This window comes from Oreochromis niloticus, linkage group LG8 (assembly GCF_001858045.2).
Source record: "Oreochromis niloticus isolate F11D_XX linkage group LG8, O_niloticus_UMD_NMBU, whole genome shotgun sequence".
In the NCBI taxonomy this organism is placed as follows: Eukaryota; Metazoa; Chordata; class Actinopteri; order Cichliformes; family Cichlidae; genus Oreochromis; species Oreochromis niloticus.
Window position 1 is genome coordinate 21,936,834 of NC_031973.2, and position 23,484 is coordinate 21,960,317.

General features: G+C 41.8%; 1 protein-coding gene and 1 long non-coding RNA gene across 4 annotated transcripts in view; one reads left to right on the forward strand and one right to left on the reverse strand.

Moving 5' to 3' along the window:
- LOC102078455 (uncharacterized) overlaps positions 1–23,484 on the reverse strand; it is a 40,475-nt gene that overhangs the window by 7,016 nt on the left and 9,975 nt on the right. The gene's annotated exons all lie outside the window — the stretch shown is intronic.
- The window catches only part of arhgap22b (Rho GTPase activating protein 22b), a 36,454-nt gene continuing 19,280 nt past the window's right edge, over positions 6,311–23,484 (forward strand). The window contains exons 1-3 of one of the 3 annotated variants that reach the window (XM_003438547.5): positions 6,311–6,465; positions 16,023–16,222; positions 20,977–21,064. In XM_003438547.5, the coding sequence (XP_003438595.2) occupies positions 6,423–6,465; positions 16,023–16,222; positions 20,977–21,064 (331 nt within the window). In that variant the 5' untranslated portion in view covers positions 6,311–6,422. Of the gene's footprint in view, positions 6,466–12,562; positions 12,662–16,022; positions 16,223–19,576; positions 19,829–20,976; positions 21,065–23,484 lie in introns of those variants that run through there. The other 2 variants (XM_025909602.1, XM_025909603.1) reach the window with 2 other exon arrangements.

Here is a 23,484-nt window from a genome sequence, read left to right on the forward strand (position 1 = left end):
TGTAGTTTAGCTAATAAAAAAAGATTTGCCTTTAGGTCTCTTTTACACAAAAGCTCAATGATTGAGGAGTCATTTGGACCCTGTCCATTTCTAAAGCAAGTATGCTTTTGCCCAAAACCAACCAGCGACAACCTCAACCCTCCTAAATGATAATAAGAATAGTACATTGCTAAAACTAAATATTTAACAAAATAGATGCTCTATAAAGGCTGATATAATAAGATAGGATATTTCACTGTATAGATGCAAGCTGTATCAATATATACAATTCTATGATAGCTTATAAATGTTATCTTGGGGGTCTAGGTTGTCATTTACTGCAAGCCTAGTGTTGTTTATATGAAATGTTTTCCATATAATTATTTAGGTGGCGTTAACAGCACCATAGCCAATGCTGGTGAACTGCTGCCCATCACAGTCGGTCAGTGGTGATCAATAAGTAATGCTAAGTCAACAATCACACCTTCAGTAGCCACCCCGTGGGTCTTAGCACAGCCCATCAGTGCCAATATGAAATTTTAATCATTCTCACTATCAATATTTGAAAAGGTTTTCCAAACACTGTGGCTTCTGAGGACATATTATCATTCTGACCATCATCCCCAGTGACATTATTTGACCTCAAAGGTGACGGAGGAAAAATAAACACAATTATAGACTTGGAAAATTGAAGGGAATGTGTTGGGCGTCACTGCTTGTCGAAGTAACAGTCCTGTTCATCCAATTACTGAATTTGGAAATGTTCATCTCGGAGTGGCCGCATTGCTTGGATCCAGACATTTGCATCGATGTCAAATGGAGTGGCTTTTTCATTGACAAGCAGGGTATATGCTTAAATCTTAAATTCCTTGATCAAAGTTGTCACCGTGTTCAAGTATCAATAATAATAAAGGGATTACATGGCAGTATTTTCCTTTTTCATATGTTAGGCTATGCCCTCTGTTTTTTTGGTAATTCCACGCCGGAACAAAACATGCATTTAGAGACTCTGACCCCTGGGTCTCAATCTCGCGGCCCATGTCACCTCAACTTGCGGCCCGCATAATGACGTGACGATATATTTTTAAAAATTATTTTTCAAAAAATGTTTTATTATGAAGGCAATAGGCAGAGTGTTACAGGCATAGCCCTAAAGAAGCCTCATGGGCAGTGTAGTCCAGTTGTAAGTAAGCTATTAAGACTTGACTGTACACTGTGTTCGTGTTTTCCTCCGAAACAATAAGTTCCGTTGGAGCAGGCACCGTTCCTCTTCACCCTCTACACTGCAGACTTCTCCATCAACTCCCCACGCTGCCACCTACAGAAGTTCTCTGACGACTCTGCCATAGTCGGCCTCATCACAGGTGAGGACGACTCAGAGTACAGACAGTGGACTCTGGACTTAGTGGACTGGTGCCAGCAGAACCACCTGCTGATCAACGCCGGGAAAACCAAGGAGTTGGTGGTGGATTTCCGGAGACACAGACCCACCACACTGACACCGGTGAACATCCAGGGAGTGGACATTGAGATAGTGGACTCTTATAGCTACCTGAGTGTTCACCTGAATAATAAACTAGACTGGAGCCACAAAACTAATGCTCTGTTTGGAGTACAGGGAGCGCTTCTAAAGACCTTCTATGACTCTGTGGTGGCATCCGTCATTTTTTACAGTGTGGTATGTTGGAGCAGCAGTTTACCGGCAGCTGAGAGGAAGAGGTTGGATAAACTCATCAGGAAGGCCAGCTCTGTTCTGGGATGCACCCTGGACCCAGTGCAGGTGGTGGGAGACAGAAGGACTCTGGCCAAAATAACATCTCTGATGGACAGAGTCTCCCACTCCATGCATGGAAATGTTGCTGAACTGCAGAGCTCTTTCAGTGACAGACTGCTGCATCCTAGATGCATGAAGGAGTGTTTCCGCAGGTCCTTCCTCCCTGCAGCTGTCAGACTGTACAAGCAAAACTGCTCCCAACAAACATAGAGGTTTACATCAGCACTGTAACATGCACTATTTTATCAACCGATTCACACTATAACCAGGGTTTGCCTCTTAACTTCATTTAATTTTATTTAATTTAATAACGGTACAGTACTCTGTTTTTGGTAACCATTGTCCTTGATGTAAATATGTAAAAATTGTGTATGTTTCTGTTCTGTGTCTTGTGTACTGTTTGTTTGTATATGTGACTTTCTTGCTGCTGTTACACCCAAATTTCCCCTTGTGGGACAATTAAAGGATTATTCTATTCTATTCTAAAGCTAGTTTTCGGCTACGAGCCTGACACAGAACCCGACGTATTAGCCAGAGGTCCCTTTACTACGGTTCGGAGCCGCTGACCTGTTTTATATATGCACGGAATAGTTTTCTATACGAGATCGCTGCAAAAAGTGCAGCCTTACCTAATGTCCACCCTACTGTTACTCATTTTATATTAAGATTTAAAAATCTAGTTGGTATTGGTATGGCGACTAACCTTCAGTAATAGTAGTAAATCACACAGCAATAGTACATTCATGCAGTTGTAAAAAGCATGATAATATATTAAGTATTCAGAATATGTTACTCTCATTGAGTAACGTAACGGAATACGTTACAAAATACATTTTGGGGCATGTATTCTGTAATCTGTAGTGGAATACATTTTAAAAGTAACCTTCCCAACACTGCTGAAATCGGACCAAGAGGAGGGACGGATGGATGGATGGACGCCTATTTGTGTAAATTCATTAGTCCTTGAGCAAGAACCTTTCTACACTGTGTTCAGACAGACATTCTATATACAAGTTACTGTTTTAACTCATGTTAAATGAACGGTTTTATTGTTGTTTGTAATTCTTAAAAAAATCATACAAGGACCTTGACAACTGGCCAGAGGAAACTGAACAGTAACTTCTTGAATTAGACCATATGAGCAGCTTTATTCAGTTTTCAGTCACTAAAATTACATTCAAATATATTGGTAAAAAAAAATTAAGCTCATTCGAGGGCCTAAAAGGCTTCTCTGAGTCTGATCTAAGCTGGTCAGTCTAAGTGAATTTAGTCTTTGCTAAGGACTCCACTCTATACTACATTAAATCCACAAACTCTTTAAAAGCCAGGTGAATGATGTTCTTGCCAGAGGCATAATCCAAATTAAAGCTTTCCAAACAGTCCGATTCAGCTTTTCCTGTCCCTGTGCCAGACAACTGATGGCTGAGTGGTGTGTGTTTATTTTGATGGCCACTGCCTTGTGCGTTACAGGGTTGCACTTGTATACACAGCCAAAAGCTTGTGTGTGAGACACTGGAAAATGTACAGAAAGGAAAAAATCAAGAAGGCGTAGGCAGAGGTACAGGAGAAAAAGTGTCACCCTTCTTTAGTACATCCTGTCTCCCTCACATAGGACAACCTGACATTTAAGCGAGCTCTTAGGCCCAAGAGTATATAACAGAGTTATATGTGTGGTGTACACAGAGCACTGGCCTACTTACTGATCTCCAATAAACACAAAAAGGCAATAAATAAAACTCCAGTTGAAATAAATTCTCTGTGATAAGCTATATACGGCTAAACAACAACAGAAAGTGTTGTTTGTGGGCCGCTCTGTTGGTTTGCCACTGGTCTCACTCTGTGGCTTCAGATGTCCAGTCTCTCCCTCTTTTATCCAACATTCCACACTGTGATAACACAACAACATGTGGATGATTTGGGTGATAAATATAGAGGGAACAACGCTTAGAGCCACACCCTGCACTGTGTGGCCACATCGCTTTAACCCAGCCTCAGTCTTAAAGGGAACGCTGGCACTGAAGGCTTTTTTTTCCCCACTGCTGGCTCATTTTGGCTTCTTGGTGTGTGTGTGTGTGTGTGTGTGTGTCCCTCCTCCTTCCACTGTTTCATTGTAGCTTGTGTGACCCCTATCTCTGTTTGTTTCAGCCTCATTTTGGCTCCATTCTGGTTTGCTCTCTGCGTGTGTGCGCTAGATCTGTCTCTGCATTTGCTGCTTCATTTTAGCTGCTTGTTATCTTGTGGGTATGTGTGCCTGTATGTGTGGACACACACACCCCTGACCCCCTCTGTGTCTCTCACTTTGCTCTGTAATAAGAGCAGCTGTGGTTGTCGTGAGGCCAGCTCTGATTCAATTGCAGTGCAGGACTTAAGGCTATTATCCTCTGTATGCTGGAGGAGGAGAGCAGCACAGCTGCTACAGCAACGACAGGTTTGATGCCGCCTTCCAGAGATGACTGAGAGCGGGATATTTCAGACATCAGACAGGGACAAACAGCCCTCTAACACAGAATATCCCTGTTAAACCAAATGCAGTCAAGGTATTTGGTCAATTTAGTCAATTTCAATACATTTTGTCCTAAATTTGTCAGTGAAATATGTTTAGATATTATGAATTTATTATCAACAATAAACACGAAATGATATACGTAAATACTGGACAAATGTAAAGACTTAAAAAAGTCCTGTTCAATAACCAGTGTCCATCAGTAAAGTCATATTTTAACCAAAATTAAATCTGAAGGAAAAAAACAACAAATAAGGTTTCCTTTAACAGACAGTAAACATTACAGTGGCATTGAATTTTACAGAAAAAAGCTTAAAACTAAAGAGGCCTGTTCAGTTCATAAACAGTATAAAGGACACATACATTAGTAGCTTACTAGCCTAATGTTTTAGGACTATTTGTTTTGTTTATTTTGTCCATTAAAATGAAATTCAGCTTTAAAAAAAAAAAATGCTATGACAAATGTATCAACCAAAACAAATGGAAGTACATTTATATCATTGTTGTAAGTGATTATTTTTATTCCCCAGTTTTAAAAATATGCATGCTATACACCGCCAAAAAAAGATAAAAAAGAAAATGTTTTCGAAACTAACTCTTGCCTACATCCTCCATTTCTTTTCCTTTTAGTTGTGGTTATACTCTACAATGTGTAGTCCTGAGTAAGATGTCCCAGGTACGAACTCCAAATCCCAAAAAATAAAAGTTGGAGTGGAAAATAGTGAATTAAAGACACACTGCTGCTTTAATGATTCATTTTTTTTATTATGATTAAAGTTCAACAGTAAACACTAATTTACCTGCAGTGTTTGTTTGCTTGTTTGCATATTCTTCATTCCATAATTAGTGCTGACTCGCTGATACATAATATTTGCATTATTTTAAAGGACCAAAATTTCACTATAAGTGCTTCCCTATAGGTGATTCAGGCATGGATACTATCCGAATCTTCCTATAATGTGAATTTTTACTAATGTAATTGACTCAATCTAACCTGGCAATTATGTTTTAGCTTTTTCCCTTAAGCGAAACATTCATGACAAAAACATGGATGTTGAAGATGTGAAGTACAGCAGCTTGCTGAACACAGATAATGAAGTATCTTTTCTGCTAACCTGAAAACAAGAGCACCTGTAATAACTATTAAAATGGTTGAAAAGCCTCTACAAGTTTACAAAATAGACTAAAATTTTACTGATGAAAGCCAGAAGTACTAAAATGAACAAAAAACAACTAGCTTTGAATTTTCCTTCCGAAGGGCCACACTCCTACTCACTTTCCTGAGTCAATTACAGGCTGTCGCAGCTCAAGGAGACAGGACATTGTCTTTTAGAAGGGGATCTGTATTTTTTTCTTCCCCTGGTCTTTCTGAGTAGTGCCACTGGTATGCCTGGAAGGTGCAATTACAGCCTAGTGCATGAACTGGGAATTTCTTACACCCGATTTTGAACCGGAGGCTGTATCATTCTTAGAAAGCCAACGCTGGCAAAGATAAAAATGGATTGCCAGATCATAGGCTATAGAGGAATTTAAAAACAGGAACTGGGGTGAGAGAGGAAGGGAAGGAAGCGAGCAGATCAAATATTGGTACAGCAAGGAGGAGAGATGAGTGAGAGAGAAAGCAGGAGATGGGTGAGGGGAAATGAGTAATTAAGGGTGGGAGGCGGAGACGAGCTGCAGAGCTCTGCTGCTTAATTAGTGGCAGAAGGAGGAGACACCTGCCAGATGAGCACTCCTCCTCTTCCTCTTCCTCCCTTTTACAAACACACAGATCTTGAGGTAAAAAAAAAAAGTAATCACAGTGGAAAATAAGAGCACTTAAAATCAGCCATCTAATAGCCGGTCAGACCCCTTTTTTGGAGGAGATCCTCCTCATGTACCACAGGCGGATGTACCACTATGAATAATGTAAAAGAAAGGGGTGGAGGACACTGGGCGTGAGCGCAGGCATGGGGAAAAAACAGGGGTAGTTCCTCCCCCTCCTCTTCACCACCCCTCTTCTCTTTCCATTCTCCTCCCCTCCCCGTGTTCACCCAACCCCCTAGCTGCCGGCTGCACTGCAGAAGGTCAGTGGGAGAAGGAGAGGAGAGAGAGGCAGAGGGAAACGCAGGGGTGGGGTGCGTGGATGTACAGGAACATGCCGACAGGAGAGCGTGCGGACGAGCGATGACAGCCATGCTGAGCCCAAAGATCAGACAGACCAGGAGAGGTAGGTTCACTCCCTCTGCCTTCACATGGACGGAGACACATCACGTCACATCTCACAGGGACAGTGGTGGGAGTTTTAGATGATGGATTAGTAGATGCACCAACTCCTTATGACACTGCATCGCACTTTTACTTAAAAAAACATTTGCTCCTATACTTATGGTTTTCTAATACCCATGGAGAAGCACTTTTTCTCCCCTCCATCTGTTTGGCTCACATTTCTGAATGAAACAGGCGATCTGCCCACACAGGGAACCTCTCGCGTACATTAGCATTTTACTACAGCTGGTCGATGCCGCCGGTGTGAATTCTATTAGGAGGAGTGAGCAGCATCTCTAGTTTCATCACTGCAGCGCTAGGCACTATCAGGCTGCCGTCAGCTGCCGCTGATGCTGCAGCCGTGTGGCATGTGTGTGTGTGTGTCTTTGTGGATGGACACATTAATATGTGTGTGAGAGTGTGCGTCTGTCTCCCATTTCTTTTTTGGCACCAATAGAAAACTACAATTATCTAACTGGATCTGATAAGATGACATGAATAGTTCCCAGGAATGGCAGAGCGATGTTTAAATCCTCTGCTGGAGTGGCACAGAACTGGTTGCAAAGTCAGTTAAATCTATAGTCTGACCTAAACTCGTTTCCTAGCATAAAGGTCAAAAATGCATTTTTATGAATCAAGGAAGGTAGTCTAGAGAAGAATATTTCGTATAATCTAAGGAGCTGACACTACCTCACATCCTCGCTGCACATCTGAGACAGTGAAAATGAAAGAGATTATAGCGACTGTGTGAGCCCCGCGTGGGAAACATTCTCTGCATACCGTCTGTAAATTAGTGCTTCACTGCTGACAGCATCACATTTGTTGCATGGAGTATCGCACAGACGCATATCACAAGTTGAGCTAAGGTCACAGTAGGTCGAGAAGGGATGGGGCACCAACCAGCGTGGTGGCGACGCTGTGGATGATTAGGCTGCTTGTACTGGTAAGTCGAAGAAGACACCCATAATATAAATTAACGATGTGTCACGCATGTATTGATCATTCCTGGCTCCTGAATTCATGACGGCAGAAGGTCAAGCTATGTAAACTATAGCCTGTATGTAAAAGATGTCTGTGAAGTCACCCGTTGCTTTGTGATTTCTGTTTTTCTGAACATTTCAATTGGCACCGTTTTGTTTTTTGGATGGCAGGTTAGCGATGGGGATGACCGTACACTCATTTCATTACAGCACTGTTTTAACTTCTTACTTATTTTAACTGAATAAGATGAAATGCAAACAAACTGTCCTTATCATGTCAACTTTAAGTCTTAATATAACATAAACTGATTGCATTATATTAAAAAAATAACCTTTTCTCTTGCACAATGGACACAAAGAAAGGAGAAGTCAAAGTCAAGTTTACTGTCAGTTCTAAAATATGTGGAATGTGGCGTACACAATTGAAATGTCATTTCCGTCTGATCAAAAGTCTGCAGCTAGACTGAATCAAAAATAAAACAGTTATAAGAATATGAGTTATACACGTGAAAAGAAATATTTAGTATCAACGTATAAATATTAATTTCACAGGATAAAGTTGTGATCAGAAGGCCTCCAGTGACCTTTCTCCAGGATGGAACGATTTTACAACTAACATCTTTAATGACCCCAAAAAAACAAGAGTTGGTGGCACAAGCTTGAATCCAGCTGGAATCTCTCCAGTCCACTCTGTAAAGACCAAAGATGTTTTGGTGTGTCAGTCTACAGAACATGTCTATTTCTGTTGCTGGACATATTTACATGGGAGTCTATTGGGACTGACTCCACTTTTGGAGCCAACCTCAACTACCCATTTGAGGAAATTGCCATTTCCACATTGGCTTCATTTTTTAACCTCAGAGGTTGCTACTTGATGTGAACAACCATATGCTGTGTACAAGAAGTCTTGACAATGTCCCTAGTACAGTGTCCATTTTGGTTTTAGAGCTAATGGAGGTAGTTGCCCTTGTAACAAATTGGAGGGTAAATGACAGCATGTCACCCAGAGCCTAGTGGGCCTTGTGTATTTGCAGATATTGAAGACGTAACACTACGTTCAGTCTGGCTGTTGCACACTGCTCTCCAGATGCTTCTGCTTCTTATTTAGCAAACAGACAAACCGTATCAGATTTATCATTCTATCAGGGAAGCAAATAAAGGTAAATTTCCATCATGTCTAAACTACAGACTTGATATTATTTACCTTTTAGCTTCTATCTAACTGTTGGCTTTCAGCAATAATTTTTTCAGCCACTAACACATTAAAACTGTAACAGGGATGTGGTTACAATGGTTGGCAACAGAAATAGTAGCAGATTTAATTGCCCACATATCAGCTGCGTCTTTTTGATCTGTGTTACCATGGTTTTGTGATCAAAGTGCTCCAATGTAGCAACACCCTGACATAACGCCTGTCAAAGAAACATGAATGAACACCATCACGACTACATGCTGTGAGCAAGGCTGTGGAGGAAAAATTCACACACATAACGTACATGTAGAGACGATAACCCCCACCCAAGAAATGCTACCACACACACACACACACACATAACAGCTAATGCATTAATCAGCAGTGATAGGCTAACGTATTGATGCACCTGTAACTCCCTGTGCTGTTTTTTTCCCAAGCCATAAATCACTGGACAAAAACCAGACTAATGAAATTGGATTTTTCCAACATGCCAATGTTTGTGCTTGCGTGCATGTGATTTAGCCATCAGTGTAGTGCTGCCGAGCTACTCTGGAGCACTCGCCCCGCCATGCTAATGGATCCACTCCTCTCTGATGTGCATAACAGCCTTATATCAATTTCCCACTGGTGATAAATATACAGCTCCAAACTGTATAAAGTGACATCACAGGCAGTGTGAGCGTTCAGGCATGTGTGTGAGGCATCATGTGTCTTCATGTGTCAGACCACTTGTGCTTTGTTTTACGTTTGTTGACAACCATTTGTTCACATTGTGGCATTAGTGCCATATGTGCCACTGCTGAGTCCAGGACAGCGCAATCCATCGCTGTTATTTTGAGGGCTGCATGAATTTCAGTCTCTGTGAGTTTGTCCATTTCTGTGGCTGAACAATCAGCATCACCATTCTCATGTTTATACGCGAACAAACTGAATGAAGCTACATCCTCACATGGTTTTGCTTTGTAGAGTCCTCTGTCCTGTAAAGCCTTCTTTAAGGCTCAGTTCACACAAATTAGCAAACATATGCACTTATCTGCCATGTTTATACTGCGGCTTTATCTTCCACACAATACAATGGTGAATAAAACATTTTAACAATGAGCAGTAGTCCTAAAAATTTTATCAATACTGGAGTTATAAAAATCCACTGTTAACATGCAACTGTGAAGCAGTGAACATTATGTAAATCACTGGCCAAAGTAGGAATGTCATGATACCAGAAATGTAATAGTACAAATATCAGTCCTTTGTAAACATTTTAGCCTGTAGAAAATAACTGATTTACAACCGCAGTGCCAACTGTCTCAATACACAAATACATAAATAATAATAAGTAGTAACGTGTATTTCAGGACAACAATGCAAAGTACTTCCTTACCTGATTCCTCAGCATGTAAGGATAGGCTAAAATTCACAGAAGAGTTGCAGCTAGGGTTGCAAACTTCTTAACCATCACATAATACTGGGCATACACTGTGCGATTTTTTCAGTCGCGTTATTCAGCTTCTGCTCAAACTGTACGATTGACTCGCAGGGGTTATAAGTTCGCAGGTCACGATGCAGGGTCTCACACTATACGGCCCGATGCTCTGATGCGACCTGAGTGCTCACACTGTGCGTCCATAAAATGAAGGTTATAACAGAAAATCTGTCACTCGCTCTCCCTCTCTGTCTTTCACTCACACAGACACACACCACCACCATCAACTTTGCTAAATTGCTAATGAAAAACATTGATCAGGCAGCTGTGATTGAGCAGCAGTGTAAATCCAACTGTTTTCACGGTTGTTGTGGTCGTGATAATTTTGTGAGGCCACATCGAAAAGGCTCGGATGAGCTTTCCAAAGTTCTACAAGTGCCTCCATCGCTTGTGTCCAGATCACACGCTGCACTGCTGTGCTACTCCGTCTTTTTCACCGACGTTTATGTGTTTGCGCGTGCGCAGTGTGAGCGGCTGCGGTGACACCCTCCCGACCAAGCGATTGATGATCGGGAGCTGGTCGTGAGGTGTTAATCGCTTCTCATTACCCCACGTATACTACACGATGCACGACGCACGATGAAGGCCAAACTCGGGCCGATCACCAAAACGGTCGCACGACTCAAAAATCGGCTCAAAATGGGCCAAAAATCGCACAGTGTAAGCCCAGCATTAGGGACACTCAGTGCACAGCCAGCTGGGCATGGTGTAAATATGCACTGTATGTTCATATTCCTACAATAAAAATACAGTAAAAATGTTGGTATTCAGTTTAATCAATACTTCATCTAAAACAATAAATGATAGAAATCACATGGGCAAAAAAGAAAAATGATTCAAACAAAATACTGTAAATACAGGCTTCAATTACCCAGTTTATTAAGCAGACCAAACGGCACCGCATTTTTATGATTCACATATTACTCCTCACATCAGTTGTTACTGGACACAAACAATCATCTGATATAATTGCGGCCAAATCAGATTTGGTATTTGTAAGAGTGCCAACTGTTGGTCAGAAAGTGACGTTGCAGGTAACAATCAATAAACATTTTAGTTATTAAAAGGGATGCACCAGTTTTGCTCATTATACTGGATGCCCTGGCTAAAATGAGACAGTTGGCAACCCTAACTGCAGCCCTGTGACTGCCTGCGGTGCTAAATAAAATAAGCACCGTTTCTTTTTTTGAATGTTGGTTTTGTAAGTATCAGTGCTCATGACATTACTGGGCCAAAGCACTTGTAAAGGGGAAGGAGTTTCAGTAGTAGCATTACTAGTATCTAATAGTAATCATAGTAACCTCGTTTCATTTGACATGAACCAAAGGAAAGGTTCCACATCAGTTTGTAGCTGATAGCTGCCAGTGGACAATCCTGGCATAAAAAAAACTTCTAATGTATTTACATCCCTGTACTTGTTTGACTTGAAGTCGCTAATGTTAGTTGCTAGTGCTAGAGGCTTGTTGACGTAGGAGCTACTCACTGGACTAGTTGGTAAACTAATGTAGCTGCTGAGCTAAAAGCTAACACAACTGTAATCTAAGAACATGCTAGAAGTAGTCAGTCACATTAGCTTTCCGTGCTTTAATTTTTAAGCTAGCTGACTTAGCTATCATTTAGTCAGCTTGTTTCTGGGACTTTGAACGGTAAGTTTAGTCAAAAGACACATTTGTACAACCAATTGGTCACACAATGATGCACAAAGCATACAGCTAATAAGCTACAACAGCTTTCTACATTTAGACTCTTGACTATAACTCAGGGGTGCAATGTACTGGACAGATAAATATAATTATTGGTAAATAGAACAAAAATATGTTTTTTAACGTAATCTACAGTATAAGGCCTTTTTAAAAAATAATTTCCTTTAAACCAGCCTCAATGTTCATGATATCGTAACTGGATATGTAGCCAATCCATCAGGTATTCCTTGATATACATACACACAGTAAAAATTATTCCGTGACAGTGAAATAACATGATGCATTCTCTCAGTTACATAAGTTATCATCAGAGAAGTCATGATGGACAATAATGGGTATATTGTACTGCACAAAGTCATCCACGATAATTTGACTCAGCGCTTCCATAACCACACTGAATTGCAGTGATTGTGTATAAAGTGCACATTTACAGCAAAATGGCCTTTTTTCCTTCATTGTAGTTGATAGTTGTAGAAGTGACCACAGACCAGCTCCACCCAAACCAAGGAACGTCTGAATCACTCTGAATAGAAGGTCCAAATTGGCACAGTGGGTAGTTGTGCTTGATACGCACACACACACACACATGCACACACACACACACACAAATCAAAAATCAGTTGTGAGTCAGGCGTGAATCATCGTCCTGCGTATGTTCCATTGAGTCCATGATCCAGGCAGCTTATGTGTTGAACAGTGGTCCTCTTTTATGGGAGCAGTGGCAGGTTGAGGAGCGATGGAAAGGCAAGAGGGACGGGATGTGGTGCGAAAAAGCAGAGGTGTTAAGAAGGACAGGGAAGGTGAGTGACAAAACTGCAATTTGTTAGTGGTAGCAATGATCCCAGCCAGGGTAAGACTGATCTGTCTACACTGCTCCTGCACACATGAGACGCTTCAGCATGTCGAAATATCCAGCTGATCTGTGCAGGGGTTGTGCTATCACATCTGTGTAGTCAAGGCAATGCTTGACAACCAAAACATCAAACAATAGTGACAGCTAAGGAAAGCATAGCTTAGGATTCAAAAAATAAATCTACGAAAATTAGAGATCAACAGAGTAAAACGATATAAGAGAGATTCAAGTTACAATCATGATGCTTCTTCTGCTAAATATTAACTGGTTAGAGAAAAAGACAGCTGCAGAAGAGTCTCTTGTTCAAAACAACAACAGATAATCCTCTGCTTTGCAGTGCTTCAAATGGACTTCTCATGAAAAATGAAAATAATTTTACATGTAAAAGATTATATGCACCCAGTTAAAGTTCAGCTGTAATTCAAAAATTAGTTGCTGTGCCAGTTTGATAACAAAACTGTCCTTTAAATGCATGTGTGCTGTGTGCTGTCAGAGCAACAGAGCTTTGATTCAAAAGGCGAGAAGAATTAGAGCGAGTCAAAGTACGAGAAATGGAGGGTGACGGGCAGAGGAGTGAAAATAAAGAGCCAGGGGAGACGGGAACTGTTAGCAGTGAAGAAGAAATAAAGCCAATCTAGAGGAGAGAGGTAAAACATAAAGAGAGGTGAGTCTGCTGGTATTAAATATTTTTAAAATATGTAATAAATACTTTAAAATGATTCAAAAGGAACTCAACAGCAGACTGTGAAGAAATAAAGAGTCTGACCAAATGTCAAAGTTGTCTTGCATAATGTTGCAGAGATATTGACCCATAACAAGCAGCTAGTCCCAACCAGACCCTTGTAATCTGTCTTTGCACCTCAAGATGAGTCCGGTTAGGTAGCACTGCCCACACTGCATATGATGAACTCGTGTTATTAATGGAGAAGGTACTGGCAGCCAAAGGAGACGGCTCTGTGCAAAAAAGGTATTCATTTTTATGTTGAACTAGCAACACTGCTTCGATCCTGCTCAGTAAGTTCTGGGTCGGTACTGACAGATTTAATGCATCTGATTCCTTCTTTTGCAAGAGCAACTGTCTAAACAGAGAAGTGGAAAAAGAGTGTTCCATGAATAAAATCATGAAATAAAGGAAAACGTCACTTCATATTAAAATGGAAAAAGGGAAAATGTTACTTAGTCAGTGGCTCTGGCTCTACTGGACCCTAAACTGGTTATCTTTCCTCATGAGTCATGTCAATGTGACCATATAAACAAATCCCAATCAGAGGCACTCCCCATGACTTTGTAAAATTTCCATAGAGTCTTTTGAAAGAAAACCATCTAGAGCATCACGTGAATTTGTGCCAATCTTTAGTGTTTTGGAAAAAACTGAAGTGATAGGTGATTACAGTCACCTGACCAGAAGGCATCTTGGTCAGGTGACTCTACCCTTTACTGTACTGTATTAAAGGGTACTTTACCTTACTTTACAATGGTGGAGGATACCACTACCACAGCATTCTAGTAATGAGCTGCTCTCCCTTGTGGGTTGTTGTTAATAGACTGTATATTATTATCTTCCATAGTCCACCTTTAAACTTCTGATGACATGCCCTGTGCAGCAGCCCAAACACCAACCCCACAATGCAGCACTTTGTATCTGCCGCCAGTGTTTTCCAACTATCTGCACAAACATTCAGGATAAAGGAGCAAGCTAACAATGAAAAGCTGGATTAAACAAAAGGGGTAATATGACACCACTCTTTGCTGAAACCAGGGAACATGAATAATGCTTGGTCACTGGGAAAAAGGCTAAATAGCACAATCCTAGTGAAAGCCACACGCTGAAGCAAATTTCAAACCATATTCAGCAAATTTGAAACTGAATCCAACCAAGTTAGAGTCACAGCTGCGCTAGCAAATTATCCTTGCATAAACAACAGATTCAATAACAATGGCAATATAAAACAAGTGGTGATCTGACAGAGAATTGCCTCTACACTGTAGTTACCCTCAGCTCAACACAATATTTTAGAGCACTGTAAGAATATTGTTTTAGTTCAGGCAGCATTTGTGTGCTCTCTAAAACCTTCTTATTAAAGAATGCAGACAGGACAGCATTAGGCACAGAGTGGAAAAAGATACCACCAGGTATCACCAGATACCAGGTAATACATTACTGAATATACTGAATATATATTACTGATATATATTAAAGAGGTTTCCACAGCAACCCTGGACCATACTTTGCATAAAAAAATAGTGGGCCACACCACGTCTGTCAGCATCAACAGGCTTTTCAGGGTGTCAAAACAGGCTGTGATGTGCAATAAAAATGATACGAGCCATGTTCGTTAAGCTCAATGTATAGGCTGAAGGTAAAGATGTGGGACAATAAAAAAGAATAAAAATTGATTTTCTTCCCCTTCCATGCCTCGGTGCCATCGATTCCATGTATACGTGTGTGCGGGTGTGTGTCTGAGGTGTGTGGGGGGGCAAAGAACACACACCAGCAGGGAGCATGTCAGCAGAATTGATTGCTCTAAATAATACATGATCATCAAATAGCCTTTCACTTGTTTGCCCCAGGTTTATTTATCTGTGCCAAACCTTTTTGTAAGTGTGTAACAATAATGTATCCTTTAACGTCTGATGAAAACACACATCTCAGTGTACAGTCACGCTCCTTTATGTCTACAGAAGTTTTATTTAAATGTCAGTGCAATCAATATAAAAATGACATTATTTAACCGCTGATGTCATACCAGGAAAATCTGAGTACCTCGGTAGCTATAAAGCTGCCACACACTCCCTTTTAAAACCCGTCCTTGACTTGAGCTCAGGTTACACACGTTTATTGAGGATCATTCAGTCAGCCAGTCAGTCCCATGTGGTCCTATTATCTGAGCTCAAAAGCCTCAGCTATTCTGCTGGGTTGTACCTCTGCACAATAAGTCTATTCCAAGGACCTCTGAAATTGAAGGGGGGGTATCCCTGTCACCCGAGGCTATGCATGGTGTGTGTCTGTGAGTCTGTGTGGGTGTGTGTGGGTGTTTTTCCCCTTAGTTTTTGTGTCTGCTGCTTCTCTGCAGTCGTATTCCCTTTTATGTGGAGGTGTAGCAGCCTGGGGTAAAAGGCTGTCATGACTAAAGCCCCTGGTAGAGCACTATGTGCATTCAGGATAAAAAAAGAGGGACAGCATACACCTACTAGAAAGCAAACAATAAGACAAATGGTAAATAAATCAAAACAAACAATATCTTTTGCTTTCAGCTGCTTGTCTATAAGCTTAAAAAATATGCTGTGTGTTGTGTATGTGTCATCAGCCAGGTCAAAGAGCATGGTGATGAGCGAGGTGTCGCGAGGATCGTGCCGCCCAGCCTCCCCGAGCCTCCACGAGGGGGCGCTGAAGGCGGGCTGGCTGAAGAAGCAGCGCAGCATCATGAAGAACTGGCAGCTGCGCTGGTTCGTGCTGCGCTCGGACCAGCTCTACTTCTACAAAGACGAGGAAGAAACCAAACCGCAGGTAGTATTTCAGCCATGTTCACACACAACGGAAAACAGTCAGAGGGTGGTGAAATTAAAAGCTGGAGCTCTGCTCTTTGGCCGGCGTGATTACATTTACATAATGAGGTGCAGCTTCCTTTTGGAGGACGGGACAGCTGAGTCATGCAGCTCAAACATATGTAGTTTAATGTGCAGCTGAATACATGAGAAACCTTCATGTAAATGATTTGATCTGAAGCTTTTCAAAGCTGCAGCTGATGTTCAGCAGTAACGATTGTTGATAGGGCCTCACAGGTCTGAGTGAGGGAAGGGGAAAAAAATAATTTAGGTCTTTTAAATCAAAGCATGAGCAGCTCAGGTGGCAGAGCAGATTGCCCATTAATTAAAGAAACTCTTGTTGATCCCTAAGTATTCTCAAGCAAGCCCTGTTTTCCTCTGACGTCATCTCTGTAAACGACTTTGTTCCCAAACATTTTTCTGTATCATTAGAACTGATTGCAGTTTTGCCAAACAGCACGTTGAGCCACTACATATTTATCCTAATTTCCATCTGTGAGAAATCCGCTTGTTTTAAGTCACTCTACAGTGGAGCACTGGACTTAAACCCACCTTAAACATGCATTCATTCCATTTATTGGCTACTTGGGGGCAATACAGAGGTTTATGAAGTAAACAAGCCTTGGCCAGAACTCATAGTTATGATATTCAGATGTTTTGTAAGTAAATTCTCTCATAAAATGAGATAAGATACAATTCACTAGCTGGGCCCACATCCTCATTTTAAGTTTGACAGCATTTTAGTAGATAAAGGTGAATGGCTTGGACGTGAACTGAGCTGCAGTTTGGGGAAGGCCTCAAACCGCAGGCGGCTCCCGGGCCTAGCAGATCCCCATGTACTAAATAGAAGTGAAGGATGGGGCACGTGAACGACAATGAACAGCTTGTAGAAGTGGGAGAACATATATAGATAAGATCCGGAAGGAGCGTGTTTGGAGGCGTGGTCCCGCTCGTGAAATTCGGATACTTTAGGTATGTTCCAATTCATAGGCCGCATCCTTCGGAGACCGCACTTGAAGGCCGATTACGTCACAGCCAGGCGACGAAGGCTGTCCCAATTCGAAGGCTGCTCCAATTGTGTCCAACAAATGCGTCCTTCATTTCCCCGAATTTGAAGGATGGGTCGGGTGTATTCTTCATGGCCCAACCTATCCTATAGTTCATAGCGCTGCCCAGCCAATTCCAGTTTCCAACAATGGCGGCAGCTACTAAGTTTTAATGTTACTCTTTCTGGGTCACAAAATAAACTTTTAAGATATTTTCAGGCGAGAATGTAGCTGTGTGAATTTCAAATAACTGCTCGATTTATGAAGACATCACATATTTGCAAAAGTGCTCCGACGTTTTTACCCACATATATATTTCATTTTCAGATTTTTAACATTTCTTGAGGGGTGGGAAAAATGCAACATATAACATATAATAACATATATCAATATCACTTCTTCTTTTTACATTTACATGCAAGTAAGTAACAAATTCCAATTCTGCCTCCTCATGGTTCTCATAGTTAAAAACATCAAGGCTTGGAGATAATTATGTACAATGAGTGACCGCTACCAACAGTAATACTGCGTGTGCTTTATTGTTGTCAGATGAAAACACTCAGCTGTAATGATAACTCACCACACTCAGCAGACGTTTCAGTGCATTAGTACAAACAGCAGGGCAGCGTGACGCCTGTCTTCCTACTGCATTAGTACATCATTGTAAAATTGTCTACAGAGTAAACCTCCAATCAATCCCATTGCTTCTTTGTTGAACGCCATCTTCTGTGGCAAACAGCTGACTCACATTTTCCCACTCTGCATTCCTACAAAACACAAACACACACTCACACACACACTTACATCAAATGTTTTTAGATGGAGACTCAGTTAAGCTAATAGGTTTAGTTGTAGATGCAACAAGAGGCGATGTAATCCAACAATAAAAGACAGAAGGTCCATGACTGACAGATGCACGCACACACACACACACACACACACACACACACACACACACACAATGACGTGTTCCCCACTTCTCTGTCTCCAATTTTGAGGAGAACAAATGACAGACAGTCTTTAATCAGAGCTTGCCAATACTCATCCACCTCATATTGATTTGCAACTTCCAAGGGATTCAAGTCACATGTAGTGTGTGGCTGACTGCACACACACACACACACCATCACAAACACACTCATGCATGCACACCCTCTGAGTTGTGTGAAAAACTGTGATTCTGGCCTTTTTTTTTAAACCCTCTCATCTCTTAATCGATAGGAAACCCGAGGCCGGGAGTGTGGTCGGGGGGGGGGGGGGGGGGGCGTGGGTGTAGTCCGAGCGCCGCTGCGAACAGAACATGACTGCCCCACTACCAAGATGAAAGGATGTGATAATTGGTAGCAGGAAAGGCAGCACTGGATGAGGATCTATGGGGGTTTTCTTTTCCTTTTCATCATGTGTGTGTGTCTGGGGGGGTGGAATACACTGCTGAACAAACAGAGTGCAGTTATCTGACGGTACACAAAGGGTACCACCATCACACAACAATGACTCTGGTTGTAATACACGAAATGTTTGACAAAATAAACAAAAAAAGCTTAAACTTAAAGTTTATATTTGGTTTCATTTTGATTTGATTTATGCCCAACCCCATCACTTACTTCTTTCATATGATTTTAGATTTTTCCAGCCTGACATTATGGTGCTCTGAAACCTTGGCAGCATCAGCATTGTACATGGCTTTCTGTTCCAGTAATTCTTTACTGCTCCTTCGTTTCTTGCTTTACGTCCACTTCTGGCACCGATTAGTTTGAAGAGGCGTCTGTTTATAGACCTGGGCATGGCACGTGCCAAACAGGATGAGTCTGGGGTGCTTCAGGTTCAGATCTAGGCACACGGTACCGATCGACAGCACTGCGTAATGTCCATGAGTAACAATGCGCTAGCTGTTCATGTTGCACTGTTGCCAACGTGAGATAAAAGTGTGAACAAACCTCGAGAGGCCAGGCTGGAATAATAACTGACTGGCATTCGTGTACAAACGAGGTTAAAGTAGGCGTGCCCGCATCTATTTGCAGCTGCTTTGAAGCTCTTACATGTGCGCACAGTTCCCGTATCATTGGTTAAAACGCAGGGAAGGACAAACAGCACTATCTAGCCTACTTTTCTGCGTGATTTGTGTTCTCGGGTTACGTGTTGCCTTTTCTTAGTCATTCATCCCCAGCCAGCTACTTGTGTTATTCTGAGCACATAGCACCCTTGGGACACCCATCCTGCCCTGCCCCTGTGCTCTATCCATCCACAGCTTCCACCCATTTGTTGCCATGGCGACTAATGCTGGCGACAGCCCGGCCCTCAGGCTGAGGCTGTTTGGCAGACTCTTCTGCCTGTTTGATGGAGGATGCCAGTGTGGAGATTAACGGGGCCGACCTACAGACGCTGGCATCTCTTCACAGCTCACTTGGCCCTAAGTTCTCGGGGCTAAATGGGTATTGATCTGGATAATGTATTCTGATAATCTGTGTGGGTCCCTGTTCAATCACAGGAGTAGCTGCTTAAAATTTTAGAGGGGCTAAGAGGTGAGTAATAAGGAGGGAGGAAACAGGGTCGGGGGGGTGGGGGGTTGAGAGTAGGCAACTAAGTCAGACTCGAGCCTCTCACGCACACATTTCATTACGATGTAATGGCAAAAACAGGCAATCTTGCAGAATCCGAGTAAATCTGTGCTCTTATAATTTTGTGGCTCATTTGGGGCTGCTTTTGGAATCAGTCACACCCAGTCCTCAGGTTTGCAGAGTCGGTTATTGACAAAGGACTGGAGATCCTTTCTTAGACATGGTCAATCACTCCAGATCAATCAGCCGGGGACGCCTCTTCGAGCAGGTCAAGGCATGGCACACTTGTCCAAGCACAATTTGCAGCAATCCCGAAAGAACCGGGCACTGTTGGTCCAACATGCTTGGCCACACTTTGGATTGCCTAATGGGAGTACCTTAAATCTTAAGATCATTCCAAATGGCGTGACAAATTTCAACTTAAAAAGATCATCAGTGATGACTTAGACCTAACAGAGTTAAAGCATAACCCTTGAAAACATGACACAGGTTTGGGTTTAGACCTCAGAGGGTTAAGCAGGTACTAACTGTACCTGTCTGTCAAATGATCTTAAAATTAGCCTGGAGTTTCCACCATATCCTGCCAGAATAACCGAGAGTTTAGTTAGGAATAGAGACCACAAGCAAACTATTTGGAAGCTGTGATAACACGATGGCAGAGATGACTGAAAACAGGGAACACCAATAATCAGTGCAGAGCTCGAGAGAGGGTGTCGCCACTGCAGTGAATCAAGTGGGGCACAAAAACAGATTTTATCACAGGCTTGGACTCATTTGGATCCTAAACATTTGTCATAGATAAGGTTACCTGTTAAAATAAGATTTTCATAAACTATCAACTGACCGAGTGTTACGGCACAGAAGCCAGGAAATTTACATCCATCACAGGTCGTGTTGTAGGTCACGGTCAGTCCAAACCACAAGTGTTTATCTCAGTGTGCCCAGCTCCTCGTATTTGTTTTCTTTCTTTCTTTCTTTAGCCAGTTTTCTGGACAGTTACAGTTAAAAGATAAGTAAAAAGTAGAGTAACTAGTGAAAGTGGAGAAAAGACAAAGGAAATCGATGCTTCTGTGCTGGGAAACTATTTGAAAGCTTCTTCCTGTACGTTTCAGGGCTGTATACCACTGCAGGGATGCCTGGTCAATGAGCTCACAGCTAACCCAGACGAACCAGGAAGGCACCTGTTTGAGATCGTACCAGGTGAGATCTGCCAGTTCTCTCCTCTTCCTCTGCCTCCCTTATTCTCTGCTCCCTTATCACAAAAAACCTGCAGGTTTCCCGTTGTGCGTTTATCTCTGTGCTCACCATCTGAGCCAAATGTAATATCCTGTTTTACGGTGAGCGATGCAAATATCTGAAGTCATGTGGCCACAGATTAGATACAGGAAGCAGCAAGGAATTCCCATCAGTTGCTAGTTTGCATGACATTAATTTCACTGAGCTTGCTTTTGTATTAAAAAAGAACCTGTAAAATAATTTTACTCTCTCCTAGCTGTTATAGTTAGCATTAAATTTGCTATTCACCATCTCATATCGCCTCACATACCTACTCGTATGCATTGTGTCTGGACTCTATTTATTCTTTAGTTCCTATTCTGTTTGCTAACACTAGAGAGCGCTGTTGTCCACAGTGGTCTGCCTCCTTGTCTTGCGTCTCTTGACCTCAGTGCTGGCAGTTCCAGTATTGTATTTCTAGCTTGTGGCGTGTGAGCATGAAAGTCAATTACTATGTGAGAGTAACATAAAATAAGACAGAGAACAGCCTCGCCCTCCATCATGCTGTTGCTCTGAGACCGTAGATTTCAGGACTGCTAGTGAGCCGTCATGCTTCAAACACAGAAGCACTGCCTGTGGCTAAATGGTCTAGCTAGATTGACCTCACATGGCTTTCCAAGGTTTCACTCAATCAATACAACACATTTTATTGTCATGAAGGTGAAATTTGTCATAGTACTTAACCTTTTGTGTAACAGATTGAAATAATACCATCTCTGAGCAGCAGTTTAAAGTGTATATTAAGACATATCTAAGAACATATGTGTATAAAAATGGGCCACAACTAAACAGCCACAGAGCTACAGGTGTAATCTCCAAATCGGGTTCTCTAATCCATACTGCAGATGACCTCTGTAATAGTTTGACTGTTTATTACTCAGTCTGTGGTGTTTGCTTGGAGATCCTTTCTTCTGTTTAGACTGGCCGACAGGATTGTGAGTGTCTGTGTGGTTTGTTTAAGGCCAGTCAATATCGCAGATGGGCGTGAACCCCAGAAAAGTCTTAAGAGCCCCGACACGTGAGAGGAGTGTAAGAAGCACAGCTACAGAAGGCAGGAGAAGAGTGTAAAGAAAAAGGAGAGGAGGAGGTCAGTCAGTCAGAGGAGACAAAGATCATTTAGAAGGATACAGGAACCACAAGACCCCAAAGAAATTCAGTTCATGTTAGGTGTGTACATGCTGAGTGTGGAAGTTAGTCACTCAAGATCCACAGTCCACATCCAGCCGGATTCTAACTGTAATAAAAGCTTATCGGGATCAGTCTGTATAAGTTATGTTTTCCCTCCTGTCCATAATTTATGACGACTCCATCTGCTGTTTACATCACGTTAGATTTGTTGTCTGCTCAGCGCAGAAGCACGTGTTAGCCTGCTCTTTCTTCCTCCAGCCTGTAATCGGCTTAGTGTGATGAAGGTTTACACGCTCCGTTTGTATGAAATGAATAGGCTTGGAGATTTGAGTCTGTACCTTGTGTTAAAGTGATGCTTCCTCTCATTTCTAAAGCAATCATTAATGTGTCTGGCCATGTGTGCAGCCAATTTCACAGAGCGGTCCCTCCTGAAACATACAACAATGAGCTCGCTGAACAGTGATTTGCCACTATAACATATACAGTGGTCTGCCGTGTTGCTATGTTGTAGTCTCTGTTATACAATAAATAGGATTTTTTTCTTTTTTTTTAAATTTACATTTACATACGTTTACATAGACCTAAAATGTTAATCTGTTAGTTAATTAGGTGGCAGGTAATTTTTTGAGGGTATTTTTTTTGTGCGTTTCCTAATTTTCAGTAAAAATCTCTATAAATGGGCTAGTATAGAGCTTTCCTACTCACTCTGAGCACTCAAAATTCTTTCCATAATTTTGCCATAATTTCCTTAGAGATTATTAAAGTATTCTGATTCTAAGCAATTGCCTATACATATATATATGTGTGTATGTGTGTGTGTTTTAGTGGTGCTGCTAATAGACCAAAGATTTGGTCAGAGTATATGAATGCATGATGTCTTTGTATGATGTCAGTAAAGAAAACGTGTCTAAGATGGTCACATCAGCCACACAGATCTGGTTGTGAGCGCAACAGCCTCACCCACCTGGAGTTCAAATGTTCTTTTTGTGAGGGACAGCCAATCAGAAGAAACCTGGATTCAAAGGGGTGGGGTGGCCTCATGGGGGATTTATGTTCCCACGTTGATAGTTGGGCCTGTAAAGCATAGGATCAGGACCTTTAACCTTCAGAAGGCTAAAGCCTTGATTTTCCTCCACTGCAGACATGGACGCAGACAGCTGGAGACCTGATTGCAGAGTAGTCATTTCTGTTATATTTCTTTGAAGTCCATTTGAAGT